The sequence below is a fragment of the Heliangelus exortis genome, chromosome 3 (assembly GCF_036169615.1).
Source record: "Heliangelus exortis chromosome 3, bHelExo1.hap1, whole genome shotgun sequence".
NCBI lineage: Eukaryota > Metazoa > Chordata > Aves > Apodiformes > Trochilidae > Heliangelus > Heliangelus exortis.
The window spans coordinates 90,177,399-90,204,355 of NC_092424.1; the positions used below are offsets into that span (position 1 = coordinate 90,177,399).

General features: G+C 38.3%; 1 protein-coding gene across 31 annotated transcripts in view; it reads left to right on the forward strand.

The window, feature by feature from the left end:
* The window catches only part of DST (dystonin), a 288,534-nt gene that overhangs the window by 64,093 nt on the left and 197,484 nt on the right, over positions 1–26,957 (forward strand). For 30 of the 31 annotated variants that reach the window (XM_071741656.1, XM_071741664.1, XM_071741658.1 and 27 more), the window contains one exon: positions 26,877–26,938. In XM_071741656.1, the coding sequence (XP_071597757.1) occupies positions 26,877–26,938 (62 nt within the window). Of the gene's footprint in view, positions 1–24,371; positions 24,464–26,876; positions 26,939–26,957 lie in introns of those variants that run through there. The other variant, XM_071741676.1, reaches the window with a different exon arrangement.

Sequence of the window (26,957 nt, forward strand, 5' to 3'; positions counted from 1 at the left end):
CAAAACAAGCTTGATCTGTTTTTTAATTTGGAGCTTATAAATTATGCTTCTTAATCTCATTATAATACTACATTTTTTTAGTTTTTTTGCAGTTTCCAGTATCTGTTGCTGTAATGGAAGAACAGTGTGATCTTAGGAATGAAGTAACTGTTACTGCAACCATTTTTTGTTTAATTGAAGGGACAAAATCAGGGAGACCCAACTGACTGGAGGAGGTAAATTACTCCAGTGAGTCATTCTGAACAGGAAATTAAAGGGAAAAAAACCCTAACCCACCATGGAAATGGTTATTTTACTATTGAGCAGAATAGTAATGCTGTGGGAGCTAGTGTTGAGTGCAGCAGGAAAAAATTGTTGCTCTTCTACATACTTAAAAGTTTTATAGTTTCACCTATGTAATAACTACACATACTAAACAGGCTTGGTTAGATCTGAATAAACAGTACCAGCAATCTGCTGAACTAGTACAGCACACAAGTGTCAGTTGCCATCGACTAATTTTTACCAGGTAATACAATCTTTTTCTGACTTTACAAGTATAACTAATTAAAAAATTCATCTATTTTCTCAGAATGGCAAATTATTTCTGGATACAGGAGCTTTGTTTGTCTTAATTTGTGGTTCAGGTATGGTGAAGAAATGTTTTTTTGTCAGCCTTTCTACTACTTTCCAGCATGAGGAATATGGAATTCTCTATGTAAAATAGCTAAGCAGTCAACTTGGCTGTTTAGAGAACATCTTAATTCTACAAAGGTTGAGATTTTTTTTTTTTTTTTTTTGAGGCATTGGAATGGGCTGCCCCGGGAAGTGGTGGACTCTCCATCCCTGGAGATATTTAAGAAGAGACTGGATGTGGCACTCAGTGCCATGGTCTGGTAACTGCAGTGGTAGTGGATCAAGGGTTGGACTTGATGATCTCTGAGGTCCCTTCCAACCCAGCCAATTCTGTGATTCTATGATTCTATGAGATGGGCTTGATGTTCCTTTCCAAGTATGTTTTAGAGTGGAGAAATGAAAATTCAGTTTTTTAGACTGCATCTGCCTGAACCTTTTCTGCATGATTCAGCACCAGAGTTGGGCTTAGCTGGTCAAGTCATGCTAACAGTTCTTGACAGTAAATGTCTGGGGGCTGGCTGCTGGCAGCCTTAGTGTTTGTAGGGTGGTGGAGTTGGCTTCCTCCCTCTTTTAGCAAATCTGGAATCAGTTGACCTTCCAGTGAGAATCTATTTCTTTCACTTCACCTTCTCTCTTGAGAAATCACCTTATATTGGACATAAGTTTAGAATTAAAATCACATCTTTATGCTAACAATAAAACCTTTAATTATCTATTTTTTTCCCAAAATCATTAGTTTCATAGAGTAAGTCTTCCATCAGTGGTGATTACGGAGGCCTGCATATACCCTGTTTGTGTTTTTACTTAAGCCTCAGAAACACCTTGGAATATTTCTTGAAGGTATTGCAGGTGCTCTTTTTGTGATACCCTGCTCCTTCGTGAGAAATCAGGAGTATTAAATAGCTAACCAAGACATCCTTTCCCAAAGGTGATCTTTTAGGCAGTTTTAATTAGAATACAAATAAGATTTTGTTTAGAGTTTGAATAGTAATAAAAACAAAAGAGAAGAAGCTTAAATTTTAGGATTGTTTTTTTGCTTTCACTTGCCCTGCTTTTTAGTAGGGTTTCTTTAAGGTCTGGGGTTGAAGCTTAAGGAACTGTGAATCAGGAAGCTTGTTGGCCTGGGAAGATTGTTCATACAACAATCTCTGTTGTTCATACTGCACAGCTGTAAGGTTCTTGCCACTAGCAATGTCACTTGTGTAAAATCTGGCTTCAGTGCCAGTTTTGGTTCTGGAAGCTCTGTAATGGGATTCCTCTTGAAGGTAGTTAGGTAACAAAACAGAATCCCTCAGCACTTTCCACTGTCTCATCACTAGAAGAGGAAAGTTGGAAGTTTGCTATTTTAATTTCTTTCTGATTTATTTATATGCTGATTCCACTTTCTTTGTGGATATTGCATATTACGTTCTGGCATTGCTACTTCACATATGGCTCAAGAGGCCCAGATCAGGTTTCTGAACATGGAATTGATCTCATTCTCTGGCTATTTCTGCATCCCTTCCATCATCCTGAACTGTATCAGATCAGTGCCAGGTTTCCGTTGGGTTAAAACTTAGAAGAGTCTAATAACACCTTACCTCCTAGCTTTCTACATTAAAGATGTAGAGCAGTGTTTTTGGAATTTGTTCCTAGAAAATGAGAGACAGTGAGTGGAATAGCATGTCATTAAAGTTATTAAATGGCAATAGGTGATGGCTATTAGAGGGCTTAAGGTTTTTTGCTTGGTATTTTTTTTTCAATAGATTTAAATAATGTTAGTTATTTTTCTTCATGAAGTAATTTGTTGCAGAAATAGCACTGTACTGGTCATTGCCTTAATGGTAAAGCTTTAGAAAGAAGTTTTATTAATACATATGTCAATGTTTGAAGTATTTACTAGATGAACAGTACTGAGATTGATAAAAGAGAAGGTAAATTTATTCAGTTGAACTGTTCTGTCAGTATTTCCCCAAAGTATTTGAGGATTCATTTTTGAAGATTGAATCGTTATGTTGATACAGAAAAACACAATGAAGCGTAGCTACTTGGCTCTTTTTTTTTTTTTATCAAACCGCTGAATCAATCTTGCTTGCTTTGGCAGCCAAATTTTAGATACTCAGATGGGAGGCTTAAAAATATTGAAGATTAAATCTTCCAAGATTGCTTTCAAATCCTCTTCTCCTTCTTGGCTGCTGTATCAGATTTGAAACATGGCTTCTTACATTTATTTTCTCTATACATTAACTGTTTATGTGCAAAAATGGATGGGTACAAATTCTGTGATAATGTGAAATCAATCAATGATACTCACATCAGATGCTCCTTGGCTGCTATTCCATAGACTCATGGGAACTTGCATTTGATCTGGAGTAGGTCACTGTATAACTATATGGCTTATCTTTTGTTTCAGATGACTGTAGGAAGTTTTTATTCTTCATTTCAGTGGGTGGTCAACTTTGTAGTTTACATCTTCTTGCTAATGTTTGCTGTGCTTCTTTCTGTCTAACTGGAATGCCTCTGTTTTGCTTAGCAGGATGCTCCTTTTGGTAGCAATTGAGCAGTGCATTCCCATGCCTTTTCTCTTGAGTCTGAATTATATCTGTCTTTAAGCTTGGATGTATGATAGAGTGACTTGACTCAGTATCAAGGTATCACAGTGCTTCCCTGCATAATTCTGACTCTTATTTCCCTGTAATGGAGGACAGCATTTACCCCCAAAAAAGCAGTGGTAAGGTAGACTGTTTTCATTTTCACCACTGCTGTTTCATTATGATAAATGTCTATGAAAACTGTATAGCTTATTATTCAGACAAATATCAGTCTTAATGGTACACAAAGCTTATTGTCTGCTTTGATGGAAAGAAGTGCATGTTTGGAATCACACAGTGTGAAATACAATTCACAAAAAATTGTAATCAAAAGGAAGAGAGGAACTTCTGAAAAAAATGCATGATAAAAAGTCTCTCTTAGTTAGGTCTCTATGGTTGTCCAGGTTTCTAGGTCTCTCCACTGAGGTACAACCGAGCAAGGCTCTTATCTCAGAAAGCAGTCTAGCTGCCTTCTTGCTGTTTGTCTCCTGAGATACCAAATGTGTATGGAACAGAAGTGGGAGCTGAAGGACTCTAAGATCTCAGGTTTCTGACTCCTGTCTCTAACTTCCGTTATCAGGAAGATAAAAATTTCTTCCTTTGCTCTGCAGCTGTCAATGCAAAAGATTTTAATTTTCTTCTGTAGAGTTCTCTGGATTTTTTTATTATGTCTTCCACTAACATAAAACCAAGACAAAGCAGTATTATACTGGTTATCTTATTTTGTGCCTTACAGCACTGCTGCTCTTACAAAAGTTTGCATTTCTAGATGTACATGATTCGTAACAATCTGTGAGATTTTTGGCTTGATTGGTAACAGGAAATTCTGGTAATATACATGCTAAAGATTGAAAAAAGATTCAGAAGCTCAAAGCCATGAAATCTAGAAAGGTTTTAAAATTAAGAAGCTAGATTCTCTGAAGTTCCCAGGGAGTTGGAATGGCTTTTTTGAAAATCCCCCAAATGCAGCCTCTACTGGTAGGCTCAGGTTATATATCAGACAGGGTTTGTCCAGCTTTAACTTATTTGTATAAGAGGACAATTTCAAGTTGAGGTTGGGTGAGCAGGGAGGGCTTGGCATAGTGCATGTTGATTGACAATGAGACCAAAGGTACTTGCAGTACCAGGTATTATTTCAGTAGCTTTGGGATCAAAATGATTTATATTTCGCTTTTTCATCAAATAGCTAAAACTTGGCAGTGTTGGGAGACATTAGAGAAACAGTGAATATTTTAAATTATTAGTCTCATCTAAAACTAGGGCTTTATTGGGCAGTATGTACTCAGTGCACTTGTTTTTAAGCATTTGATAAAAAAAAAAAAAAGATTATATTTAAAATATGAAAAGCACCTCCAGCGGATTATTGGGAGGGATTAAGAGATGTAGCTTGCTGATCTCTCTGTCAGTCTTAGGACCTGGGTTCTGGAAATCTAAACTGCACTGCAGTACTTTAAAGATGTGTCTGAAAAAAAAGAAAGAAATTTTTAAATAATGGGTTTATTTTTTCACTTAAAAAGAGATGTCTTCTGGTTTACTTGCGAGAGTAGCAGAGGATGCTGTCAGACTCCTGAGTTCTTTGTGACCACGTCAGGAAACAGTAGCTGAAATCAGCACTAAGGTTGCCCTGAAGTAGGGGTCATGGTTAAACATCAGTTCGCTGAATTGACCCAGAAGAAATTTCTGCTGGGCTTTTAGATCTCTAGTGTTTTACAAGGATAGGAACGTTCAGGTCTTCTACATATCTCAGATCATTTCCTGAGTGATGCATCAAGTCTGATGATCCATAAAATTTTTTTCCTTTGTTCTGGGCAAGTAATTTAGTGCTAAACAAGTTGGGGAGGAACAGTTCAAAAGCATTAGCAACAGCAGCATGGCTTCATCTTATGCTGCAGGATAAATGTGTTACATGCATCATGTGAAACTGTTGCTGGGACCTGCCACAGAAGAGGAACACAGCTGACTGAGTTAATACATTCCTTACACAGCACAGAATGTATAACATGGAAAGCAAGAGTGATACTGTCTGATGCAGGAGCTGCTGACCTTGTCAAAAGGCAAAAATAGTTTAAAAAGATTGTGAATCTTTGTAATGCTTTTATGTAAGAGCATGGGGAAAAACTTCTTTGTGCCTGGAACGATAGTCCATTTCATCATTTTTAGCCTCATTTTTTTTACTTCTGTTGGACAGTGATTCAAGTCCCTCAGTAGCAGTGGTGATCTAATTTTGCCAAAGGAGTTGTGTGGATGCAAGGCACACCCATTGTTGTTATTGTTTGTATTAGAGTACCACTAGGATGGGTGTGAAGTGTGGATGCATCTGTGTTCTCTCTGAGGGAAACAGAGTGCATGGAAATGTGTAGAGTGTGGCATAAAAAGTTTAAAAAAAAAAAAAAAAAAAAAAAAAAAAAAAAAAAAAAAAGAGAGAGAATTAGGAAGTTTTGGCAGACTGTCCATGTTAATCCCAGTTATTAAAAATCTAGATTTTGTACCAAACATGTTTCTTGAATGGAAATAAAAGTAGATACATTATAAAACTTTAGCTCAACTTTGCCATTTCTGTAAATTATGCTTTCCGTAAGCTGTGTAGTTGATCACAGGAAGTAATCATTGCAGAAAATAAATAGCTTGCATTAATACACACATTTGTATACAGACCATGTGGAATGTAATTACATGTTTAATTTCAAAGTTAAAATGTCTCTTATGAGAGTTTTTATTGCTGGTGAAGACAATGGAGCTCATCAAGCAACATGTTGCAGTTGCATGCTTTATAAATCACAATTTATATCCTTTTCCCCCCTTTTTTATGTATTTGCACAGCAGCTACACTGTTTCTGATACCTGGGGAATCCTGTGTTTTGTATTTAATAATGGTGAAACTCAGAAACCACAATTTCCACATCTTTGTAATGTAGAAATTAATGTAAAATGCAAATAAGAAGTGGTTTTGTGCTTTCAGACCTTTTAATATTAATATGCAAAATCTTAATTAGTTGGCAGTTTTTGGTTTCCAATTATTGTTAAATGAGCTTTTCAGTTTAATTCAAATGATATTCTTTTTTGCTATTTTTCATCCTCCTTCCGTATATTTAATGGCGAGTTAAAATCAAGTAGCAATTTCAAGATAAGACTTCTTAAAACAAACAAACAAAACCAACAACAACAAAAAAACCCAGAAATCCCCTAAATCCCCAAACAAAGAAATTCAACAAAAACCTTAACCAGATAAATCTGGCATGCACTATTAGCTGTAATTCGGCCTATTTTGTTACATTAAGTGCCTGAAAAAAAGTTGGTTGCCCAGAAGAATATATAAATTTAAACACTTATATAACTATAATATTAAATTGTTCTCTCATAGTCTTTATTTCTTTGAAAGTGCTAATTTGCCTTTTTTTTCATTCATGCTTAGTGACATTTTTTGTATTTGTTTCTTTATTTCTTAATGTGTGAACAAAAGTCTCTCAGAGTCAGCTACAGAAAAAAATGTGGGCATGATATTTTAGATAGAGTTCTTGTCTTTTTATTGCTCATTTATGTCAGCTTTCCATACCACTCATATCTAAATCTAGCAGAAAGCCTTAGAAAATGTAATAAAGTTATCTGGATGGGTAGAACATTCATTGTCCTCACTGCAGCTCTTCTGGAAACTCATTTTTTTTTACTGCAGTCTTTGAGTGGCAGAAGGCAATCTTTGTACAATGAGGGTACTTTTCCACTCCCTGGCAGGGCTCCAGAATGGAGCCATACATTCAGATTCTTCTATGCCTGGTGAAAAGTCATCTGAGGAAGTTTCAGTCTTCCTGCTAGGCAACATGAAAGGTCATCTGGCTGTTTGGGGGGGGTAAGGAATCGAATCCAAGGGCTTGCAGTGCCACACATAACATCCAGAAAGGCAGCCCTTTGTTTTACAGAACAGTTTGTCTTCCTTTTGTCCCCACTTTTTTTTAATCCCCATTTTCAGCTGCTTGTTAATGTGCATGCAGTACCTGAAAGTTAGTTTTCTGTTACTTAAGAAACTGTATTTGCCTCGGGGCTGTATTGTTGTGCTTAGGAAAACAAAGTCAACAACACAGTTGACTTTTTATCTAAAAAGAAAGAAAGAAAGAAAGAAAAAAAGTATCTTCTGAAAAATGATGTAAACCTGTAAGTAGTATTTGCTACAATGCAATTTGAAAAACAATTGAAAAATAAATACAATTGGAAAACTACTTGAATAAGTGTTTCATTAAGTTATTTTGAATGTTTGGTAGTCTCAATTACTGTAGTAGTCATACTTCTTTTTTCTCCTTCCTGGTTGAACATATGGTTTGCTTAAGAAGGATCGAATATAATTACTAACATGTCAACAGTACATAGTTTTAAGAAAAAGTGACCTCTGCTATAATTCTTAATAATTTCCAGATTGAGGAGTACATGCTGGTTCTCTGAGCCCCATGATTTCTTAGTATAACAACTCTCTAAATGTCTCTGTAAGAATACAAGTCCTTTTTCTTTGCTAACTAGAGTATCATGAGTGGGCAAGTTGCTATATGTGGCGATGCTTAAATCTTGGAGGGAAGTTTTGGTAGTGATTCTTTCTGGACCTTTGCTCGCATCTGGTCTTACAGTGGTACCTTAAAATTACTTTTACTATGCTCATTATCAGCCTCAATAGATTTTATACAGAGATGAGATTAAATCTGTCTTGGGAGACTGTGGTTGAATGAGACTGTTGGAGCATGTGTGGGTTTTGGCATAGGGTCCCTGCCAGTGCAAATCCCTCTTACTTTGGTGGATACTGCAGTGCAGGAAGGGCTGGGGTGCCCCAGTTGTGTCTGGCTGCTGTGCAGCAGGGCTGGAGCTAGTTTTCCTCTCTGTGGAAAGCCCATGCAGAGCTCTGGCTCTCTGCAGCTCCCAGAGATACCAGTTCCAGTTGGCATAACCGAAGGTAATTTCATATCAGCTGCCTGTGTAGTTATTTTTATTAAACAGCCACTTATGGTTTTATCTTACTCAGTATTTATTGATTATAATGTTTTCTGTATTGTCTTGTGTGGAATTGTGTACTTAAATGTACTAAACTGTTGAGGTGAGATGGTGGGCAGACCTGGCTCAGCCTTTCACCTGCAGCTGACTGGGGTGCATCCAGCTGGGACCTGGCAAATGCCCAGGTCCTGAGGTCACCACCAGCTCTGACTGTCCCTGCCTGAGGGGCCCCCCACCTACCCATGTCCCAGAGCCCCATGCCACCCCCCTGGGGCTGTCAGCCCCTGCCCCAGTGACTGCAGCAGGACCTTCTCTGCCCAGCCATGGGCCCTGCTGAGCCAGGCCCATATGTGACCCCCCTCCCAGCATGGCCTAAAGCATCCCCTGTCCCCAGCAGTGCATCTGATGGCTGGGGCTGCCCCAGTGCTCCTGGATGGGGTGGGGGGGTGGGCCCTGCCTGCCAGGTCCTGTCCTGTCACTCTTTCATGGGGAGCACCTGATGCCTCCTGTACCTGGGTTGGTGCTGGCTCTAGCTGCAGCCTGACATGAAAGACATTGAAGAAAAATAACCAACACACCCAGGACCTTATCCTCCAAGTTTCTTTCCTTTGGCAATCAGTTCAGCTGCAGTGTTGTGAGGCAGCCAAAGATAAAAAAGGAGAAATGCTGCAGTAGTCACCTAGAATCCCTGTTTGTTCTGCTCAAGAAGGATGTGATTGCTCAAATGGCCCCTGTCCTTTCTCATGCTCCTTCCTAGCACTAAAGTAAGTTAATTTTCCCTTCTTGTACTGCTTCAACCAGAATAGGTTGCCATTTGTTTTAATTTCTTCAGCCAGGCGTGATCTACCCTCCAGATGCAGCAAGCCAAGATCACTTGAAACTTTTACTCTGTTTTGTGTGGTTTGTTCACTCCTGCACCCTAAGTAGGGCCATTACCTTTTACTCTCTTCTGTCTTGCATACTGGATATGAGACTTGGCAGACTTCTGTATGAGCCTTTCCACAAACACCATGTATCAGTATGGTGCTCATTAATTCTCGAATGGGCAGAGCCAGTGGGAGGAATGGTAGAGGCCTTCCCTTAATGAAGGCTGTTTCATAGCTGGAAAAGTGCAAGACAACAGCAACTTGTTTCTTCTAGTGTGCTTAGAGAACAAAAGCTGTTGAAAAAGGCAAAGTTTTACCCAGTTATGCAAGGAGGACAGCTGGGTTTGAAGAACGGATTTGACCAATCATAAATAGTTAAGCTTTTGTGGCAAAGAGGGAGTATAAAGAAATCTATTCAAGTAACAGTTATGTATGCAGCCATACAGATTATGTTCTGTTGCACTAAAATTAAGAGATGAAGTTGACCTACTATGGGAGAACACTGGCTTTCAAAATAAGGGAAAAAAAGAATTTTGTGCTGCAACTAACTAAAAATCAATTAAGATATTACTCTAAGACAGTGACAACTTCATGACTATAAAGCTAAGGATGAAGATGTGAGAGCTGTCTTCAAGAGCTTTGTTGGCTTTGACACAGCAAGGCTGTTTTAATGTGCACCTAGGGCATGTGCTTAAATGTGCTTTATAGGTGGACCTGTGATGTTTAGGTGCTGAGTATTTCAATTACATTGCATTAGGAAGGTTGTTCCTTGTGTATCCTTTCCTTCTGCTCACTTAAATGTAAAAAGGAACAAAAGGGGTGTTTTGGATGAGGAAGTGCATTGGTTGGAGAGGTGAGTACAAAAAAAAAAGACAGATGAGAGCATAGGTATTGGGGTCATCAGAGAAATGGAAGCACACAGGTGGTGATTGATTGGCAGAAGAAATGAAAGAGGAAAGAGTCAGTGGGGTGGAGGGTAGCAGGACACATTTAAGAAGGGTGGGGGGGAAAGGAAGGAGAACCACAGGAGGCCAGATAGTTGCAGAAGAAAAATTGGAAGAGCTATAGTACTAGGTGGAGGAAGGGCTTTGTGGAATATACCCTGGAAGCCAAGCCCCCAAATACTTGGTCTGCACACAGTTATTCTATCCAAAAATACATTGAAACTGCAGACAGTGTGTGTCATCCTCTTTTTGTGGCTGCTCTGTGTAGAAGATAAAAGTTTTTTTACTGTCATCATTTGCTTCATCAGAAAAGTGGTAGAAAGAGCAGGCCCTAGTCTCTTTATCAGAATAGTTTATTTTTTCCCCCCAAGGACTTGCTAAAAGACTGCGATTGCAAGTTAAGCACTGATTTGAAATAGGAATTGGTAGTATTGGAAGTATAGGAATTGGTAGTACCTGTCTCCTGGGCAGCATGGACCATGTAGGTATCTTCTGCCATCAAGCAGTATGTCAAAGACAACTGCTTGATCAGGCCCAGCCAACATGGGTTTAGGAAAGGAAGGTCTTGCCTGACCAATCTCATCTCCTATTACTGGGTGACTCACCCAGTGGATGAGTGGAAGGCTGTGGATGTGGTCTACCTTGACTTCAGCAAAGCCTTTGACACAGTCTCCCACAGCATCCTCCTGGAAAAGCTGTCAGTCCACATCTTGGACAGATGCACCCTTCACTGGGTTAAAAACTGGCTGGATGACAGGGCCCAGAGAGTGGTGGTGAAAGGTGCTGCATCCAGTTGGTGTCTGGTGACCAGTGGTGTCCCCCAGGGATCAGTACTGGGCCCTCTCCTATTCAACATCTTTACTGATGACCTGGATGAAGGGATTGAGTTTACCCTTAGTAAATTCGCCAATTGCATCAAACTGGGAGGGAGAGTTGATCTGCTGGAGGGTAGGAAGGTGCTGCAGAAGGACCTGGACAGGCTGGGTCAATGGGCTGAGGCCAGCAGTATGAAGTTCACCAAGGCCAAGTGCAAGATGCATTGCATTGTCTGATTCCTGGAACACTGTTGCCAAAAAAGAGTTTTATTCATACCTTGTTAATTTTTATTAAGAGAAAATCTTCCTGACTTTTTTAAGAGGGAAATTTAATCTAGTCTGTTTTTTTTCTGCAGCCATACCTTACATGAATTAGTACAGATTCCATGAGGTTGAATTTGTTGCAGTGAGTATAGAACTAATCCAATGTTTAGAACAAGCCAGTTGTGAAAAAAATCCCAAATCCCACTCAGTTGAAAATAAATTTCTCTTCACCTCAAGTCGTAGTCACCCTTCTACTGCAGTACTGTAAAACTAAGAAGTTCCCATCTTGTCAACATCTTGTGACTGGGCAGACTGTATCGTATTTCGTTACAGTAATTTCAGACAGTAATTCATCTGATCCTTTTATCACAGGCAGTAACTATTTATGGCTTATAAGCCAAGCTTTGGTCTCAGCTTTTTTTTTGTTGTTGTTTGCTTTTTTTTTTTTTAAAAAAAAAAAAAAAAAAAAAAAAAAAAAAAAAAAAAAGAAAAAAAAAAGAAAAAAACCCCCAAACCTTACCCCTTTAAAGAGCCAGTAGACTTGTAAGGACTCTCTTTAGTGGTACCTGAGGCTGCTTTAGCATGGTAGTTTGGATAATAGAGCAGTTCAGCAAGGGTGTTTGGTGCTCAGTGGTTCACTTGCATGACCTGGCCTCCTCCACATCCTTCTATGTCTCCTCTGGCTGAATTTTGCACATGGCTGTATCTGCAAAACAGCTGTTTTGGCCTAACAAACTGTGGTGTTTCATGTATGTGTTACTGCATGTATAAGACAAGGCTTTGATTTGTCCCTAAATGCCCTGGTGACATACACGAAAACAAAGCTAAACCAGCCCTGCTAAATCCAGTCCCTGTGCTATTAACCTTCACTGAAGTTTGCTCTTGGTTTCTGGGGTGTTGGTCTGGCTCTACTGTGATGTGTGGTGTTGTCCACCTGGCTGGCTCTCTTTAGGGTTGGTTTTCCTTCTCATTTGAATAACAACAGTATAGGTGAGAAGGCAAATCAGCTCCATAACTGAATGCTTGAGGCAGTTTCTAGTATGATTCCTGATGTGGGTTCTTCTTGGAGCCCTCTGTATCCCTTGTGTTCCTGTCATATGGTTACCTTTCATCAGTTCTGTCACACAACCTTGTCTGCCAGGGACTCTCCTTGACCTGGCATGGGTGCCTGTTCTTCAGGTCATGGGCTGACCAAACTACATGAGGCTGAGGATCCTTTTTAGTGTGCATAATATTTCTCCTTTTAAGATGTTAAATATCTGTGTATATATAAACAAAGCTGTTAATTCTTTATTGCAGTAATAATACAGAGCTATTAGAACAAAATCTGTTTATAGTCCAGTAATATTTGCGAGGACTAAAAATACATCTGGACTTGGACAGAGAGGCAAGTTTTGGTCTGGCAGCCCTGGTGGTAGTAATTGATCCCTCTGTCTAGGACAGGCATGTGGCATGTCACTCAGGCTGCCCCCTTAGCTGTCATCCTGTCTGGTGCATTTGTGATCTGTCTCAGAGCACAGTGGACTTCTTAAGGTTGTATTTCATCTCCTCTTATAGGACAAATCTCTTGAGATTTAGAGGGAACAAGGGAAATATGGAATGAAGTCATCATGGCAATTAATTTAGCGGTGGTTTTTGTAATTATGTTATACATCAGTCTATATTCTAAGCTAGTGATCTTTCTAGGACCCAGAGCTTTCTGAAATAGTTGCATTCTAGTTAATTTCTTCATTATTTATCTCCATATACAGTCTTGCTGTCTGGGAGCTTGAACTGCATTATTATGTTTCAGATTTCCAAGAGAAAACCACGACTTGCAGTGTTCTGCCATGTTGTTTTCCATCCTTCTCTCATGAAATTAAATGGGATACAGAAATTTGAATCTCAGGGCAGAAGAAGATGGGCTGCCACTGGAGTCAGCATATGCATATTTTTAGTTCTGTGAGAACAGAAATTGGCTATTGAGGTTTTAGTGAATTTGCTGAGCTAAGAATTCTAAGTATTCCTTTTAAAACATGGGTGTAAGACAGTGCCTGAAAATTTGACTACAGAAAAATTTTGAAGCCTTGAGGATGAAAGGCTCAAAAGGCTTAATTATTTCAGAGTGGTGAGAGGTGGAGCTCATAAGTTAGTACAGTCACTTCCAGAAGAGATGTATTGTATAAGTTCAGTCATTTGGAATTATAATTAGTAGGAGTACCTTTACACTTCTGGCTTGGTAGGTAAATCCAAAAGAAGGACCTTTTGGGGTTCCCAGCTTGTGGATATCTGATGCTGCTTTGCAGCTGAAAAAATGTAGTATCTGTACACGTTTGGTCTGGAAATAAACTGATTTTTGACTATGCCTTTTACTTTAAAAGTTCAAATAGCTTAATAATTTAACAGTAAGAAAAGATTAGTTATAAATGTTAACTGTACAAACTGCAAAGCTAAAAGTTGATGTGTTTTTCTTTCCAGCTATCTTTCAGTTTAATAGGTGGTAGGTATATCCTTTGGGTTTGTTGTTGGGTTCATGAGAAGAAATGGAGATCTTTTAATATGAGCTAACTGTATAGATCTTTTTTGTGGTTAGTGGAGAAAAGACAGTTCTGAAAGAGCTCATTTTTCTCCATTGCTTATAAAGAAATCCTGTTGTTACTTCTTCAGATGGATGCGTCTGCACTCGCAGACTTCTGCATCTGGGTGAAATGGATTGTACTCCTATTATTTTAGTTTTTTAAATTGTCCTCAGAGGAAATTGGGAGTAGTCTTAAGAGGGAAAAATCGTGTTGTTGTTGTTTGTTGTTTTTTTTTTTCCCCTCTGTCTACTGGAATTGGGCATCAATTATGACCAGTGATATTAATGTAATTTTGAAGAAGGTTTTAGATATATTACTTCATTTATTGTAATAAGGCACACTTGCCTCAAACAAGCATTCCCTTACTAAATTTCAGAGTGCAGAATACCAGCCTGACACTTACTGTTTGCAGAGTCATACAGTCACACATGAGGAGATGATTTAAGTTGGCTGAAAGATTATAGCCATATGTTAAATGCTATCTTTACGTATACAGGTTTACATTTTGGTAGTAATTTTTCATTGGTTCCAAACTCTCTGGGTCTTTCAGAAAAATAGTGATGTGCAGCAGTTGTTATTCATACAGAAAAGTTATTTTAAATGTACTTTGTTTTCTTTTAGTGATAGTCCTTGTTACATAGGTTTAAGTCATGTTCTAGAGCTCCTCACCTTTCTCTTTCAGTTACAGCAGAAATGTGACTACTTTTGTGATAACCTCATATTTGCAAAGAATTACTTAAATAAAGAAGAAAATTGTGAACTCTCTGAGGCAAAGATGGATCACTAACTAGTGGGGCTGAGATTTATCCATGTGCTGGTTTTTTTTGTTTTGTATTTTTTTCACCAGACTTGTAAGAGTCTTTTAAGAGTCTTACATTTTTAGTAAGCTGCTGAGAGATGGTGCTGGTTTTCTTTGTGAACTGGTGAAAAAATCTTGTTCGTGACACAGCTCAAACAATGTTTATGCTGTGAAACATAGGAATAAAATTGGCAGAAGGATAATTAAAAAAAAAAAAATTATATAGCTGGAAAGGCGTAGTAAAATTGAGCACGTACAGAGTAGGTTGTAGATGCTTGATTCAGATCTTTAGAGCTCAGATACACCAGGGTTCTTCTGGCAGCTGAGTTCATTTGTGGGTTGCTCCTCCAGGTTTTTTAAAGTATCCAAAAAGCTTTCATGAATATCTTTCCTTGTAGTCTGAACCAAACCCCAGGTATTGCTTATTATAGGGAAGGTACACCTCAGCAACATTATTGGCAGTGGGAATAGTGCTCATTGAGAAGCTTCAGTGAAGCAGAGCCTTGCTGTAGCAGATGTTAACACCTGTCGCTGTTCTGCTCTGGAATATGGTTAAGCTTTCTGCTCAGGATGTACCTTGTTTGGTTATAATTTTTAAGCTTGCAATCCTTTAATCTGTAAATGCAAGAAAATAAGAGCAATCGCACAGTGTGCTACTACTCACTAGTTTAAAGAATTATTCTATTTAAACATGGTAAATCCAGCATGTAGTTGTAATTTTACATGTGACTGTTTTGACTAACCCTAATGGTATATTCTCATACATTTAGAGCTTTGTATTCACTTTCCTCTTTTAAATTCTTCCTCTCCTTGTTTGATCTCCATGACTACTCTGAAGCAATTAACTTCAACCCCATTCCGCCCTTCCTTTTTTCTCTTTGGTTTTTCGAGTGGCTTTTACTTGAAGTTCTCCTTGTAATTCTTTTTCTTACCCCTTTGAGATTGTGATGGCTCCTTGTTGGCCGTATCTCCCATTTTGTATTTCTGGGTCCAATCCATCCTCCACAGTACTTTCAGACTACAGAGTGCTTTGGAAACCTTGTTTTTTTTTCTCTGTGTGCAGTGTAAGCTGCCCTCCAGAGCAGTCTGAGTCTCGAGCTGTCTGCCACAAGATCCATCTTTATGCTACTCCAGATGCCAAGCTTAACCAGTAATTTGTTTTCACTAAAATCATAATCTTCCTGTATTGCTGTCCTGGAATCCTATTCTTCCACTGTAAAATGTACAAGCTTCTTATCTTTATCTTCAGTACCACTTACAGCTCTCTCTGCCCTATCGCTTCTCATTCCTTAAATTTTTTCTGTTCTTCTGCCAGTGCCATTTTCAAAACTCCCTTTGCCCTATGTTCTTCTATACTGCCCTTTGTTGGCTGTTCTTTATGCATGGCAATGACTTCTCAGAAGTGACCTTCTCTTCTTGCATCTCCTTCCATGGTGAGGCTTCTCTTATCTGTGGGGCAGCTGCTGTGCACGTGGGGCCATCAGAGAGGTCCATGGCCCTTTGAGTACAGGTAAAGGAGGACAGTGCATGTGTTGTGGTGAGTTTGCAGGCCCCAAACTCCAGGGAATCAGTAAAGCAAAGGCATCCCAGCTCCTCTAGCACCACCTTAGTGGAAGCACCACAGAGTAAAATCCCTAACAGGCCCCCTCTGGCAGTGCATTAGATCAGATGGGGAGGGTCATATACATGGTCAGTAAGTTTCATGAAGAAACAGGTACCTGCCCTAACATAATTCCAAGCCCCACTGTCTCCTTGTTCAATAATCTTTAGTACTACTGCAGGATTAGAGAAATCATTTTTGCATCTTTACCATGGGTAATTCAAATGATACTGTATTTTCTCAATACATGCCGCAATGAATATGGATAGGAAACAAATCATTGAATAAAATATTTAATTTTGATTGTTTGTTTGCATGTGGAAATTCACTTTAAGAAGGAGTGATCATTACTTCAGGATAATTTTTATGTGACCAAATTAGCATTGTTAATCCTTTTCTGTCCAGAGTTCACAACTCTTACATCTAACTTAATAACACTGGCACAGCCATGTAGAGAAATCATGTGGTTTACATCAATTTTTTAGCATAAGTGTTTCATAAAGAGCAGAAATTTTGAAATCATACCTGTAAGCCATACAAAGCTTTCACATCTCTCTGTGAAAGTTAAAGGCAGAGATACATTTTGAAATAGACTGTGAATATGTATGGTAGGTCTGTGTTAAATGGAGAGATGCAGAAGCTGGATGCCTGGCGAGACTGCATGCTTTAGATTCTGAAATATATAATAAGAATTTAAGATGAGAAAGATAATTTGATGATCAGGGCCATCTTGCCTGGCTAGGTAGTTTTTTTTTTTTCTTTTTTATCCAGAGCATGCTGCTAAACACGCATACAGTTTCCAGTTTCTTTCCACTGTTTTTCCAGATGTTTATACAGCTGTATATTCTGCATAGGAACACTATATTTGAAAAATATCTCACTTAAATAATTTTCCTATTTTCCTCCTACTCAACATAATTTTGCACATCTCAGCATGACAGTTCCATCAAATGTTTTCCCTTTATATAAATGAAAAAATAGCTTGTTTTAATAAGTCCTTGAGAGGGAAGTTAATACTGTAGGTATTCCTGGTGAAACACAAACTGTATGTGAAATACTTCAACTCTGACACTGGGTTTGCGTGGTCATCAAAGAAAGCGTTGAGCAAAATTTCCAAATTACTGTAGTCTTGCTTTAAAAATGAAGTGTGTACTTTATGCCAAGTCTTCAGATTCAACTGACTGGAATACTTAAAATACTGTTATTAAACAGGCTGGAATACTTTTTATTTTAATATTTTTATAAATGTTTTTATAAGAGCTGGCATAAAATCTGATAGTGATTTCAGACTGTGTGTGTTCTTTGTCTCTGCAACACAGAAAACATCCACAAAGTTATCTTTACATTTCTTTGTTGTGGAGGAGAATCTTTTATTGTTTGTGAATCTGAAGGAAGAACAATGGGTGAATGTGCTGCTGGAGATTAATGAGGAGCAATATCATATATGTCTGTGGTGTAAACATCAGCTGATAAGATTTTTTTTTTTTTTTTTAATGCCCAATGATTCTGATTCTTGCTCCATTTGTCTTTACACTGCCTGTAAACTGAATTAATCTTTTTTAATGTTAGAGTATTAGTATGTGTAAAGATGAGATGGACAGCATGAGCTATTGATTTTGCCAAACTCAGCATCACAGATCTCTGCCCCTATCCTCTATTTTTTAAGCTGCCTTGACTCTGCTTGTGAATGTATTAATGTATGCTGGGTTTTTTCAGCTTTGTATAGCTTTGTATGCTGGGTTTTTTCAGTTTCAGAGTCACAGCTTGAATGGAGGAAATGGCAATGTATTGAGGAATGGCACTCTGTTTACAGGCTATTTGTATCATGAAGAAACATCTCTGCTCTTCCTTCAATTCTTCACACATTGTGGCAGTCTGGAGTTATTACAGTCACTACAAGCACAGGACTGCAGAGGCTGGGTGGACAGTTTGCAAAAGGAATGGTATTCTTGGTGTTACTTTCTTCTCTTGAGATCTTTCCATGGATTTCTTGGAATGTATGCTTCTACTTTTTCATCAAGGAGGAACATAAGAAGCAAAGTAAGGAACTGATCAAAGGCCAGAAATACACAGAGTCAGTGTGATTCTCCACTGACTTCTGGGGTCTTGATGAAATGACTTCAGTTTTCTTATTTCAGCACTGCTCATTGCTGTGACCTGAGTTTGCACTGGACTGATGAAAGTCTTTAGTCACATAGGTCTTTTGCTGTTTGGTTAGACACATCTTTTCACTATGGAATTTCTGCTAAAATTTCCTTCAACATTTAAAAATATGTAAGCTGTCATAGCTGTCATCTGGCATTGTAGAAACTAATTTTCATTTGTATCAAAACCTATTGATCTGTCAGTAGGACAAAAAAAATATAAGAGATTTAAATTCTGTTTGAGATGATGATGATGTAAAAAGGTGAAGCAGCGACAAGTAAAGAGGTGACATGAAACACTGCACCTCAGTGTCATGTCTATTGAGATAGTTTTTTGGATTGTGTGCAGGTTTTATGTGTCTTAATAGCTGGATGTGACATTTTCACAAGGGTCCTCTCAATCACGTAAAAGACAGGAATCAAATACTACTGAAAATTGAACCAAATTGGAAAACAAGTACTTTCAGCACTGCTCACTGATGTCTGTGGAGTTCTGTTTTCTTGGATTTTTCTTAATAGTGCTAAGCATCTGTCCAGCTACAGGGCTTGAGGGAGAGGGCTGCACAAAAGGAAATACACTGAGCTTTAGGAATTGTGTTCCGAGGATATTCTGCTAGTGTAGTACATACCCAGGAGTGATGTTTCTGGTCACAAAAGAACTAGATGTGGAGATCTATAGTGCTGCTTAGGACACATTTTCTATATTATTTTAGTTAATCTGAGTTGGTTAATGTTATGGTCTGAGGTAACATATAAATTTATTTTTGTTTTGGATCTGTGAAACAAAGTCTCAGAGTCACAGTTAATTGTTTATTTTTTAAAAAGCCTAAATAAGAAATTTCAATGCTTAATGACCTGTCTTTTCCTTAACTGGAACAGGCCTATGGATAGATTCTGTTATTTCAATATTTCATTGTATTTATTCTCCATTTGTATTGGTGGTTGATTCCTTGTCTCATAATTCAGCTGTAAACTTTCAGGGACTGGTACCCTTGTTTAATTTGTGTTTCTAGACATATTGGAGCACTTAGTGCTGGGACTGGAAAAATGCTTGTTGAGCTTAATTTCGTGTGTCATTTCTAATTAGGTATCACCAACTTAGTACAGTAACTGACAGCATTGCTGACTGACTGACATCCTATGAACACAAAGTGATTCCTTTGGTTTCCTCTTAGAATTGATGTGCACACACACAAAGCAGTATTTCTTCCATGAGTGTGGGTGTTGTTAATTTACATACCTTCAAATCCTATCAGAATAGTTCTTGTTCCAGTAGCTAAAGATAAATGCAGCATCAGTGTAGGATGATAAACCTGAGCAAGCCTGCGGAGGTTTTATGCAGCTGGGTATGCCCATGGGTTTCAGGGATAGATCAGCTCAATTCTTCATCCTGCATCAAGCATAGATGTAATAACAGAAAAAAGGTCCAAATGAAAATTTGATGAGTGCAGTTTCTTTTTGAGCCAGATGGGTGTGCAGTTAGCAAATTTTTGAATATTTTCAGTGCACAAAGCATTTATTTACTGCCTGTTATGGTTTTGTGTTCACCTGTATTTGTAGGGTTGAGGTGCAGTGTGTTACAGAATATCACAAATGGTGAGCCTATCACTCATATGGTTTAAATTTTTGTGTGAGGCTTTGTCTGCATGTGGTCTTCAAGTTCTATTTTTAAAGGTGGTTGTAGATGTTTCAAAGTCAATGGGACTTTTATGATTGCTCCTTCATCTGCAATTAGGATTTAATTCTGCCCTACAAAAATATCGTGAAGTGTTACTTCGTTTCTAGCAAACTATATTTTTAACAGGAAAAAATATTCTGTGTTATGCTGTCTTTTTCTCACCAAGTATCTCTTGAGATCAGTCTGTGTCAGTCTGGATTATGAGTGTTGATGTTACAGCCATGTCTGACATTCACGCTGTCATTCATGATCAGATTCATGATGAGATGTACCTGGGAACCAGATAGCTGGGAAGTTGGAAAGAGTTTAGCCACAGCAGCCTAGGTCTTCATAAGACCAGAGTGTGAATTCCTGCTCCCAGGTACAGCTGTTTTACTGCAGTTCCCTGAAGTAGCTTGCTAAAGAATGTCTGAAGCTTATCACTAGGAGCCTGAGGTCTTCTGTGGGGCCAGGAGGCAAGGGCAGCCAAGCCATGTGGGCAGCTGGAGGTCCCCAGACTCCAGGGAAACCTTTTCCTCCTGGAGTTCTGCTAGATCTTAATCTATTCTCAGGGAAACTGCATTTACTTGTTTGCATGTGGAATTGGGCCTTTGGTTTAAGAAACAATACATGAACAACCAGTGTGTGTACAGTTTGAGAGGAGGATGCAGCTAATGCTAAAATTTTATTGTTGACTCTATATAAGCCCATCTAATCCATCAACAGATTGTTCTGGGATGAATCTAAATGTTGCATTTCATTTTACAGCAGGGAGCAGCCCATTGTCCAGATGGAGGGCTGTATTTTGCAAAGCCTTTTACAAGAGCCAATGACAGAGCAAATAAAAGAGTTTTTTAAAAAGTGTGTAGTCACGTGTATTTTGCAAGCCTTTTAATTTTATTGCAAATGTACTATTAGCATATAAAATTAATTAATTTCAGAATTTGTGGTCTGCTCTATCCATTTTAAGAAAGACAGTAATAAAACAGATTATCCCAGTATTTAGTTGTGAAAAATTGCAGAGTTTGAAAGATAAGTATTGTTTCAGATCATATTGTTTAAAATCCTGTAGTATTTTAAGTCACCTCTACATGGATTAATCTGCAGCATTATTCCATTCCTTCACTTGCAAGACTGGGAAGCTGCTGAAGGGGGTCACTGGAGCTGGATGAACAAATGTGCCTTAAGTAACACACAGATGAAAAGTTGGTGTCTTTGGATTCTGTCTGCAGCTGTTGCAGTCAAGACAACTTCATTTGGGAGCCCACTGAAGGGATGACTGAATGTAAAGCAACATCCAGTGCAGAAGTTGCCAGTTAATTTTCAGTCTTTGCTATTTTTAGTACATTTTGTCCTGCAGTTTTTATAAAGTTGATCACTTCCCAGTCTGTCACCAGATTTACTTCACATTCTGCTGATGAGTTACATCTCTCATTTCTTTAAAATACATTTTTTCAGAAGACACGGAAATTATTTTTATAGCTTAATACATGCACATAGAAATGATCTGACAAATGAAATTTGCAATACTATTTTATGAATCACTGAGAAATAAAAATACTCTGAAAAGTTTATCAGAGATCCTAAACAATAATTGTTTAGAAGTCATGAAGGCTGAACTCAAATGCCAATGGGGGCTTAGTTAAGGTTAGCTGTTAATTAGCTGTTAATTTCAGCGAGGTCTGAGTTTGGTCTTGCTTGACTCAGTTCTGGGACAAACACATAATTTGTAGTTCATCCTCAGCTCTGGATGCAGGTAGGCAACAATTCAATAAAAACAGAACATGAAGGGTCATCAGATTTTGGAATAAATGGGAAAAAACTTTAGTTCTGATTCATCGTTGTAATCAGACCAACTGTATGTGTGATCTTCACCCCAGTGTGTAGTTGTTCCTCGGAGGAGAGGAAACTGAAGTGGAGAGGGACTTATTCTTTAAGAATTTAATTGGAGCCACCAGAAGAATTGCGAGAAGACCTAAATTGAGATTCATATTTCGTTGGTATTAAAATTAATGATGTGAAGCTCATTACAGGAGTACATTTGCTTCCATAATTGTATGCCTATATAACTTGACGTGAGACTTGGTAAGAACTGATGTCTTGCCTGATAGGAGTATGCAGAAGAGGGGCCACACTTTCAAAAGAACTGTGCCACATCACTGCAGACCTTGTCAGAGGAGACAGTATTTGAGTGGGATATGTTGTCTAGAAAACTACAGGTTGAACAATACCAATTACCAAATATTTATGCTTGTGAGGATAGCAGTTGATTGAGACATCTTGGGGAAGTCCTGAGTTCCACCTCACTGGTGTCCCTCTCTGACAGCAGCTTGGATCTAGTGGTACTTATCCTGTACTTGGGTGGTTTGTGCTTAAAAATACTGTGATGAGTGATGGAAACCTCAATGCATAATACAAACTTTTCTCACAGGGTTCAGACATAAATAATAAATATTTTGGGTATGAGCGCTTTCCCTTAAATTTTTAAGGTTGCTGATGGATATATTTCTTTCATAACCTAACTTCTTCCTCTGTGACACTGCATCAGTTCCAGATTTCAGATATCTGAGAGTAACATAGTGAGAAGAAATCTTGTTACATATGTGAATGTTAATTCAGTCTTGATATTTTTATAGTAGGGAGGATTCTTTTGATCAGAAGTCATTGCTGAACTATGTGAGATCTCGTATGCTGTCTTAAAGAAAATTTGATGTGAAAATTAATAGCATGAGTCTACGCTCATACACTTTATTATATGAGATGTTAGAGTTTTAGTTTATTCCTTTTTAGGCTTCCGTAGATTGATATCAAGGATAAATCCCAATTCTTCATAACAGGGCTTTCACAGAGCCATTTTTTTCAGATTGTCATAATTGATGCACAAGGCCTGCTAAGAGGTTATTCTGCACTATGTGCTTGATCACTATTTTTAGGAATACCAGAGGAAAAAACTTTTGTGAAATGAATTTTGTCTTCAGAAATTGAATAATGAACAGTAGATTTGGTGCTCCACATTCAAAACACACATGAGATGTTATTCAATAACTTTTCATTAAAAGAGTAACATCTCTTCTGTGCAAAAGGTGATGATCTCATAAAAATAAATGATAATGTAATTAAATATCATAGGCCATATTCCTAAGAGAGTTGTACTAAGGTTTAACAGCCAGTTTTAATTCCTGTTTTAACTCCTCTTTTGAGTGGAATTTGAGTGCTTTTAACACAGCTTTTTTACTTTAATATAAGTAGGTATTGTAAATAGCAACAATATGTGCAGAAAAATCAGTGCGTTCGTACATGAGTAAGGAATAATTCCTGTCAGGGCTTCTATAAATGCTTGGCCAAATGCAGAAAAACCTGTTGCCTGTCTGGCCATTCAGGTAGGCAAACAAATGTAGGCAGAGAAGAAGCAGATGTAACTTAGCAATGCAAATAGCTGCTTTAGAAAAGGACTTTTTATTTTTTCTTCTAGTCTTTTGAGTAGGTGGAGGAGCTCCAAGCTGGTATTTTCACCATTCAAATGAAGAAAGAAGCACAGAAATTTGCAGCTCATCTAGGACAAAATTAGGGTCTAGTCCTCCTGCCTTTTCCCAAGCTGTTGTGGAGACAAACACACTGCTTTGCTCATTCAGGCTGGTGGTGTCTGGTGTGGTTGTTCAGAAGTAATTTTGGGTTGCCTTCAGCTAGAGATGATCATTGCAACCTCTTCTCCCCAGGAGACCAGTCAAGGGGAATCAATGCCATGTGTTGCCTTGGATGTATTCCTGGTAGAAAACCTGTCCTCTTGAGGTCTAGTTTGCAGCCACCATGATCCTAGCAAAGCTATAGGATTCATGACAGGGAGCGTCAATATTACAAGACTCTTACCCCTAAGTTTGTGCCTTGGGCTGAGTAATTACAAGAATGTGCAATGAGATACCTTATTTACAACAACTGCTTTTTAATTTTAAATTTTCTAATCTGAAGCCTCTTTACATGCTGCTGTGTTGCACTGCAGGATTGCAAAGAGTTGGTCTGTTAAGACTGGAGACATTTTGTTGAGTACTTTCCAGGTAAATGAAGCATAGGAGACTCAGATTGTATGTCTGATAAATCAGTTTCTTTAATAACAGGTAAGAGCAGAAGCACTCAAGGTGATTAATGAACTCCTTAGGTTTTATTGTGATGATGTACAGATGATCTTTGAAGATGTCTTTTCTTTCTGCAGCTCCTGCCTCACCTGTATTCTTAAATTACCTTTGCTTAAACAGCACTGCTGCTGCTTGTTCCGTGGTGACGCTCTTGCTTTCCCCCTCACTGCTAGTAGAAGAAAAAAATAAACTTCCTGGTTTGAAAAGCTCTACATTTGTATTCAAATGTATATTAAGGCACCTAAAGGATGAATCCAAACATACATAGGTGCTTAATTTACTACTTATTGGTGTTTAATCCAGAGGGTTTGCAGTTTTACTTGCTGTGACAGCAGTTGGGCTGTTTGCTTCTGTTTTTTTTAAAAAGGGGAGTAGCTACCTTCAGTCAGCTAGGAGAAGCCTTGGTCACTCCTTGGCTCTTCTTTCCCTGAAAAGAAAAAGAAACTCTGAAGTGCTGAACGAAAGGATGAGAAAGTTTGCTGAAGATGAAAAGGACTGGAGTGCCAGGCTGGTGGAATTCATGTGCTGCATGGGTCAGTAAGGCGAGAGCTGCCGGGCTGCAGGGCTGCTGTGGGGGAGAGCTGAGCTCTTCTCTGGGCTCCAAAGCTCTTGCAAGAGGCTTTTGTGGGGTTTCCTTTCTTAGTTGGGTGCTTTTTTCATAGCAAGCTGCCTGTTTTCTGTTTCAGTTGGAGGGCTGGTTTGGTAGGTTCTGCTCTGAGCACACAGAATACTGTTGCACATTCCTCCTAGTGTGCCTTTGCTTTTCTGTGGAAACATTTGGGGTTTTTTGATTAAAAATCATGAGTGTGGTGTTCTGTGTGATCTTTTATTTTTTTCTTTAATCTTGGTGTTTTTCACAGCATGACAGGTGAAAGTTTTCTTCCTTGTCACATATTTGTCCGTGTCAGGTACCAAGTTTTCCTACAAGTGTGTGAATATATAAAAGGAATATGGGTAGCAAGCATCATTTACTTACGTTGGCATTTTAATTAAAATAGAGTTGAAATTAATAGTCACTGCATGTTCTAACACGATAAAAGGAAGTGGGTTTTTTAACTTTTTTTTTTTTTTTTTTTTTTTTTTTTTTTTTTTTTTAGAACTGTTGTCACAGTAACATTTCCTGACTTGTAAATGTGTTAGTCAAAACTAGCTGAAATACCTTTGGAAAAAAAGACACATTGTACACTTGTGAGCTGGAACATTAAATTCTGTAGTTGGGAAAACTAATTGAACAGTTGCAAGTAGAAGAATTTCTGGATTTCTTCTGACGTCTCTGTTCTCTCTGTTCTGCCTCTGTCGAACTGGAGCTTCCACCTTAGCATAAACTACTGATGTTGGAAGTGCTGTCTTGTCTAGATGAAGCCTACTGTGAAATGCATAAATAGGAAAAGGTTTTCTTAATCTGCAAAATTTTTTCTCCACTACTGGAGAGTCAGTGGAGATTTGTAGGGGGGAAAGGTATAAACCAGAATTTTTGAGATTGAGATTTTTAGTTGCATGAAATGAAAAAATCATTTAGGGAGCAACATCTCTTCTGTATGGAGTGGAATGTACACATACACTACATGTACTACCTGAAAAAATCATTGCCACAGTGAACTGTGCAGTGAATTTGTAAAAGTTGAAGGTGTGTTAATAAAAGTTTGAAAAAAAATAAGATCAAAAATGCATCTAGGACTGTTAAAGATAGGCATAAGCATGTAGGGAGTGGGTGAGTCACGTAAGGGAGGAGTATACACAGGGTTCATAGGCTTTTACTTGTCTTGTTTTTCATTTGTTCCCAAATAGAAACAGCATATGGTATCCATTTTGCAGGATGATGGACTCTTGCATCTTCTCATACAGTTTTGAAAGACCTCAGTATCACACCAGAGGCACAAAAGTCCACGAATTAGTATTTATATGTAAAATACCAGATCTATTTCAGTCTTTTTGTGATGGCAGTAGCTGCAGAAAGGGTCTTGTTTTGCTACCTGAGCTCATTACTCATTCTTGGCCACACTACAAATAACTCGAATCAATGAAACAGCTGCAGTTCTGTTGTACAGGGTCTTAAGGGATCTTGCTATTTTAGGCTTGCACAGATGGTCCCAGTACTAATGCACAGCAGCTTCTGCTACTGGAAGCTGTTGGGCTGTGCATGGGCTCTGTGGCATTTACACTGGCTGGTGCCACACGTGGATTTCTGGAGATCACACTTGTGCTGGAGTGGCCCTGAGTGTTTCTGCAAAATGACTGCAGAGAACCTGTACAGAGTTCCCATCCACAACTGGGATGCTCTCTTACCCGAAGTCTATTGCTTTTATTGTTACTTTTCAACGTTTTGTGGGCAATTGATGCTAACTACAGTGTCAAGGAGAGATCTGTTGTCAGTGCTGAGTCCCATGTCTGTGTTAGTGAATATTCCTGTTTATATTATAAAGGGTTAAAAGAAAAAGTCCAGTCTCTGACCAAAGATGTAGTTTAGCCTTAGATGTTGAAACAAATATGGCACTCCAATTGAAAAGCATAGTGATTAAAAAAGCCAGCTTTCCTGTATGAAGAGATTTCCTGTTGATAAATACTTTAATAATTAATTAGATTTTAGAGGCTAAAAGCAGTGTTTATAGCTTCTAAAAGTTTGCCTTGATCTTTTTCTTACATTGTAGAGGATGGTGATTTTTCCTGTGAAGTTGCATTTTTGTTAGTAGTGTTCCTATCAGCAGTGGGACTGTTACCCTGGGGGGAACCCACCTGGATCTTCTGCTCGAAAAATGTTTATGTGACATGCTCTGATGTACTGCAAAACCATATTATTTTAATTTGGTATTTCAAAGCTTTTACAGATTATTCTGCTTTTATACATTATTATTAGTATGCTAACTTTATAAAGATGTCCATAAAAAGACCCTCCGCATAATTTTTGGGGCTGTTAAAAACCATTTTCTTTTTCCTTTTTCCCTTCAGATGAACGGGACAAAGTACAAAAGAAGACCTTCACAAAATGGATAAATCAGCATCTCATGAAGGTCAGTTTATTTCTGTGTT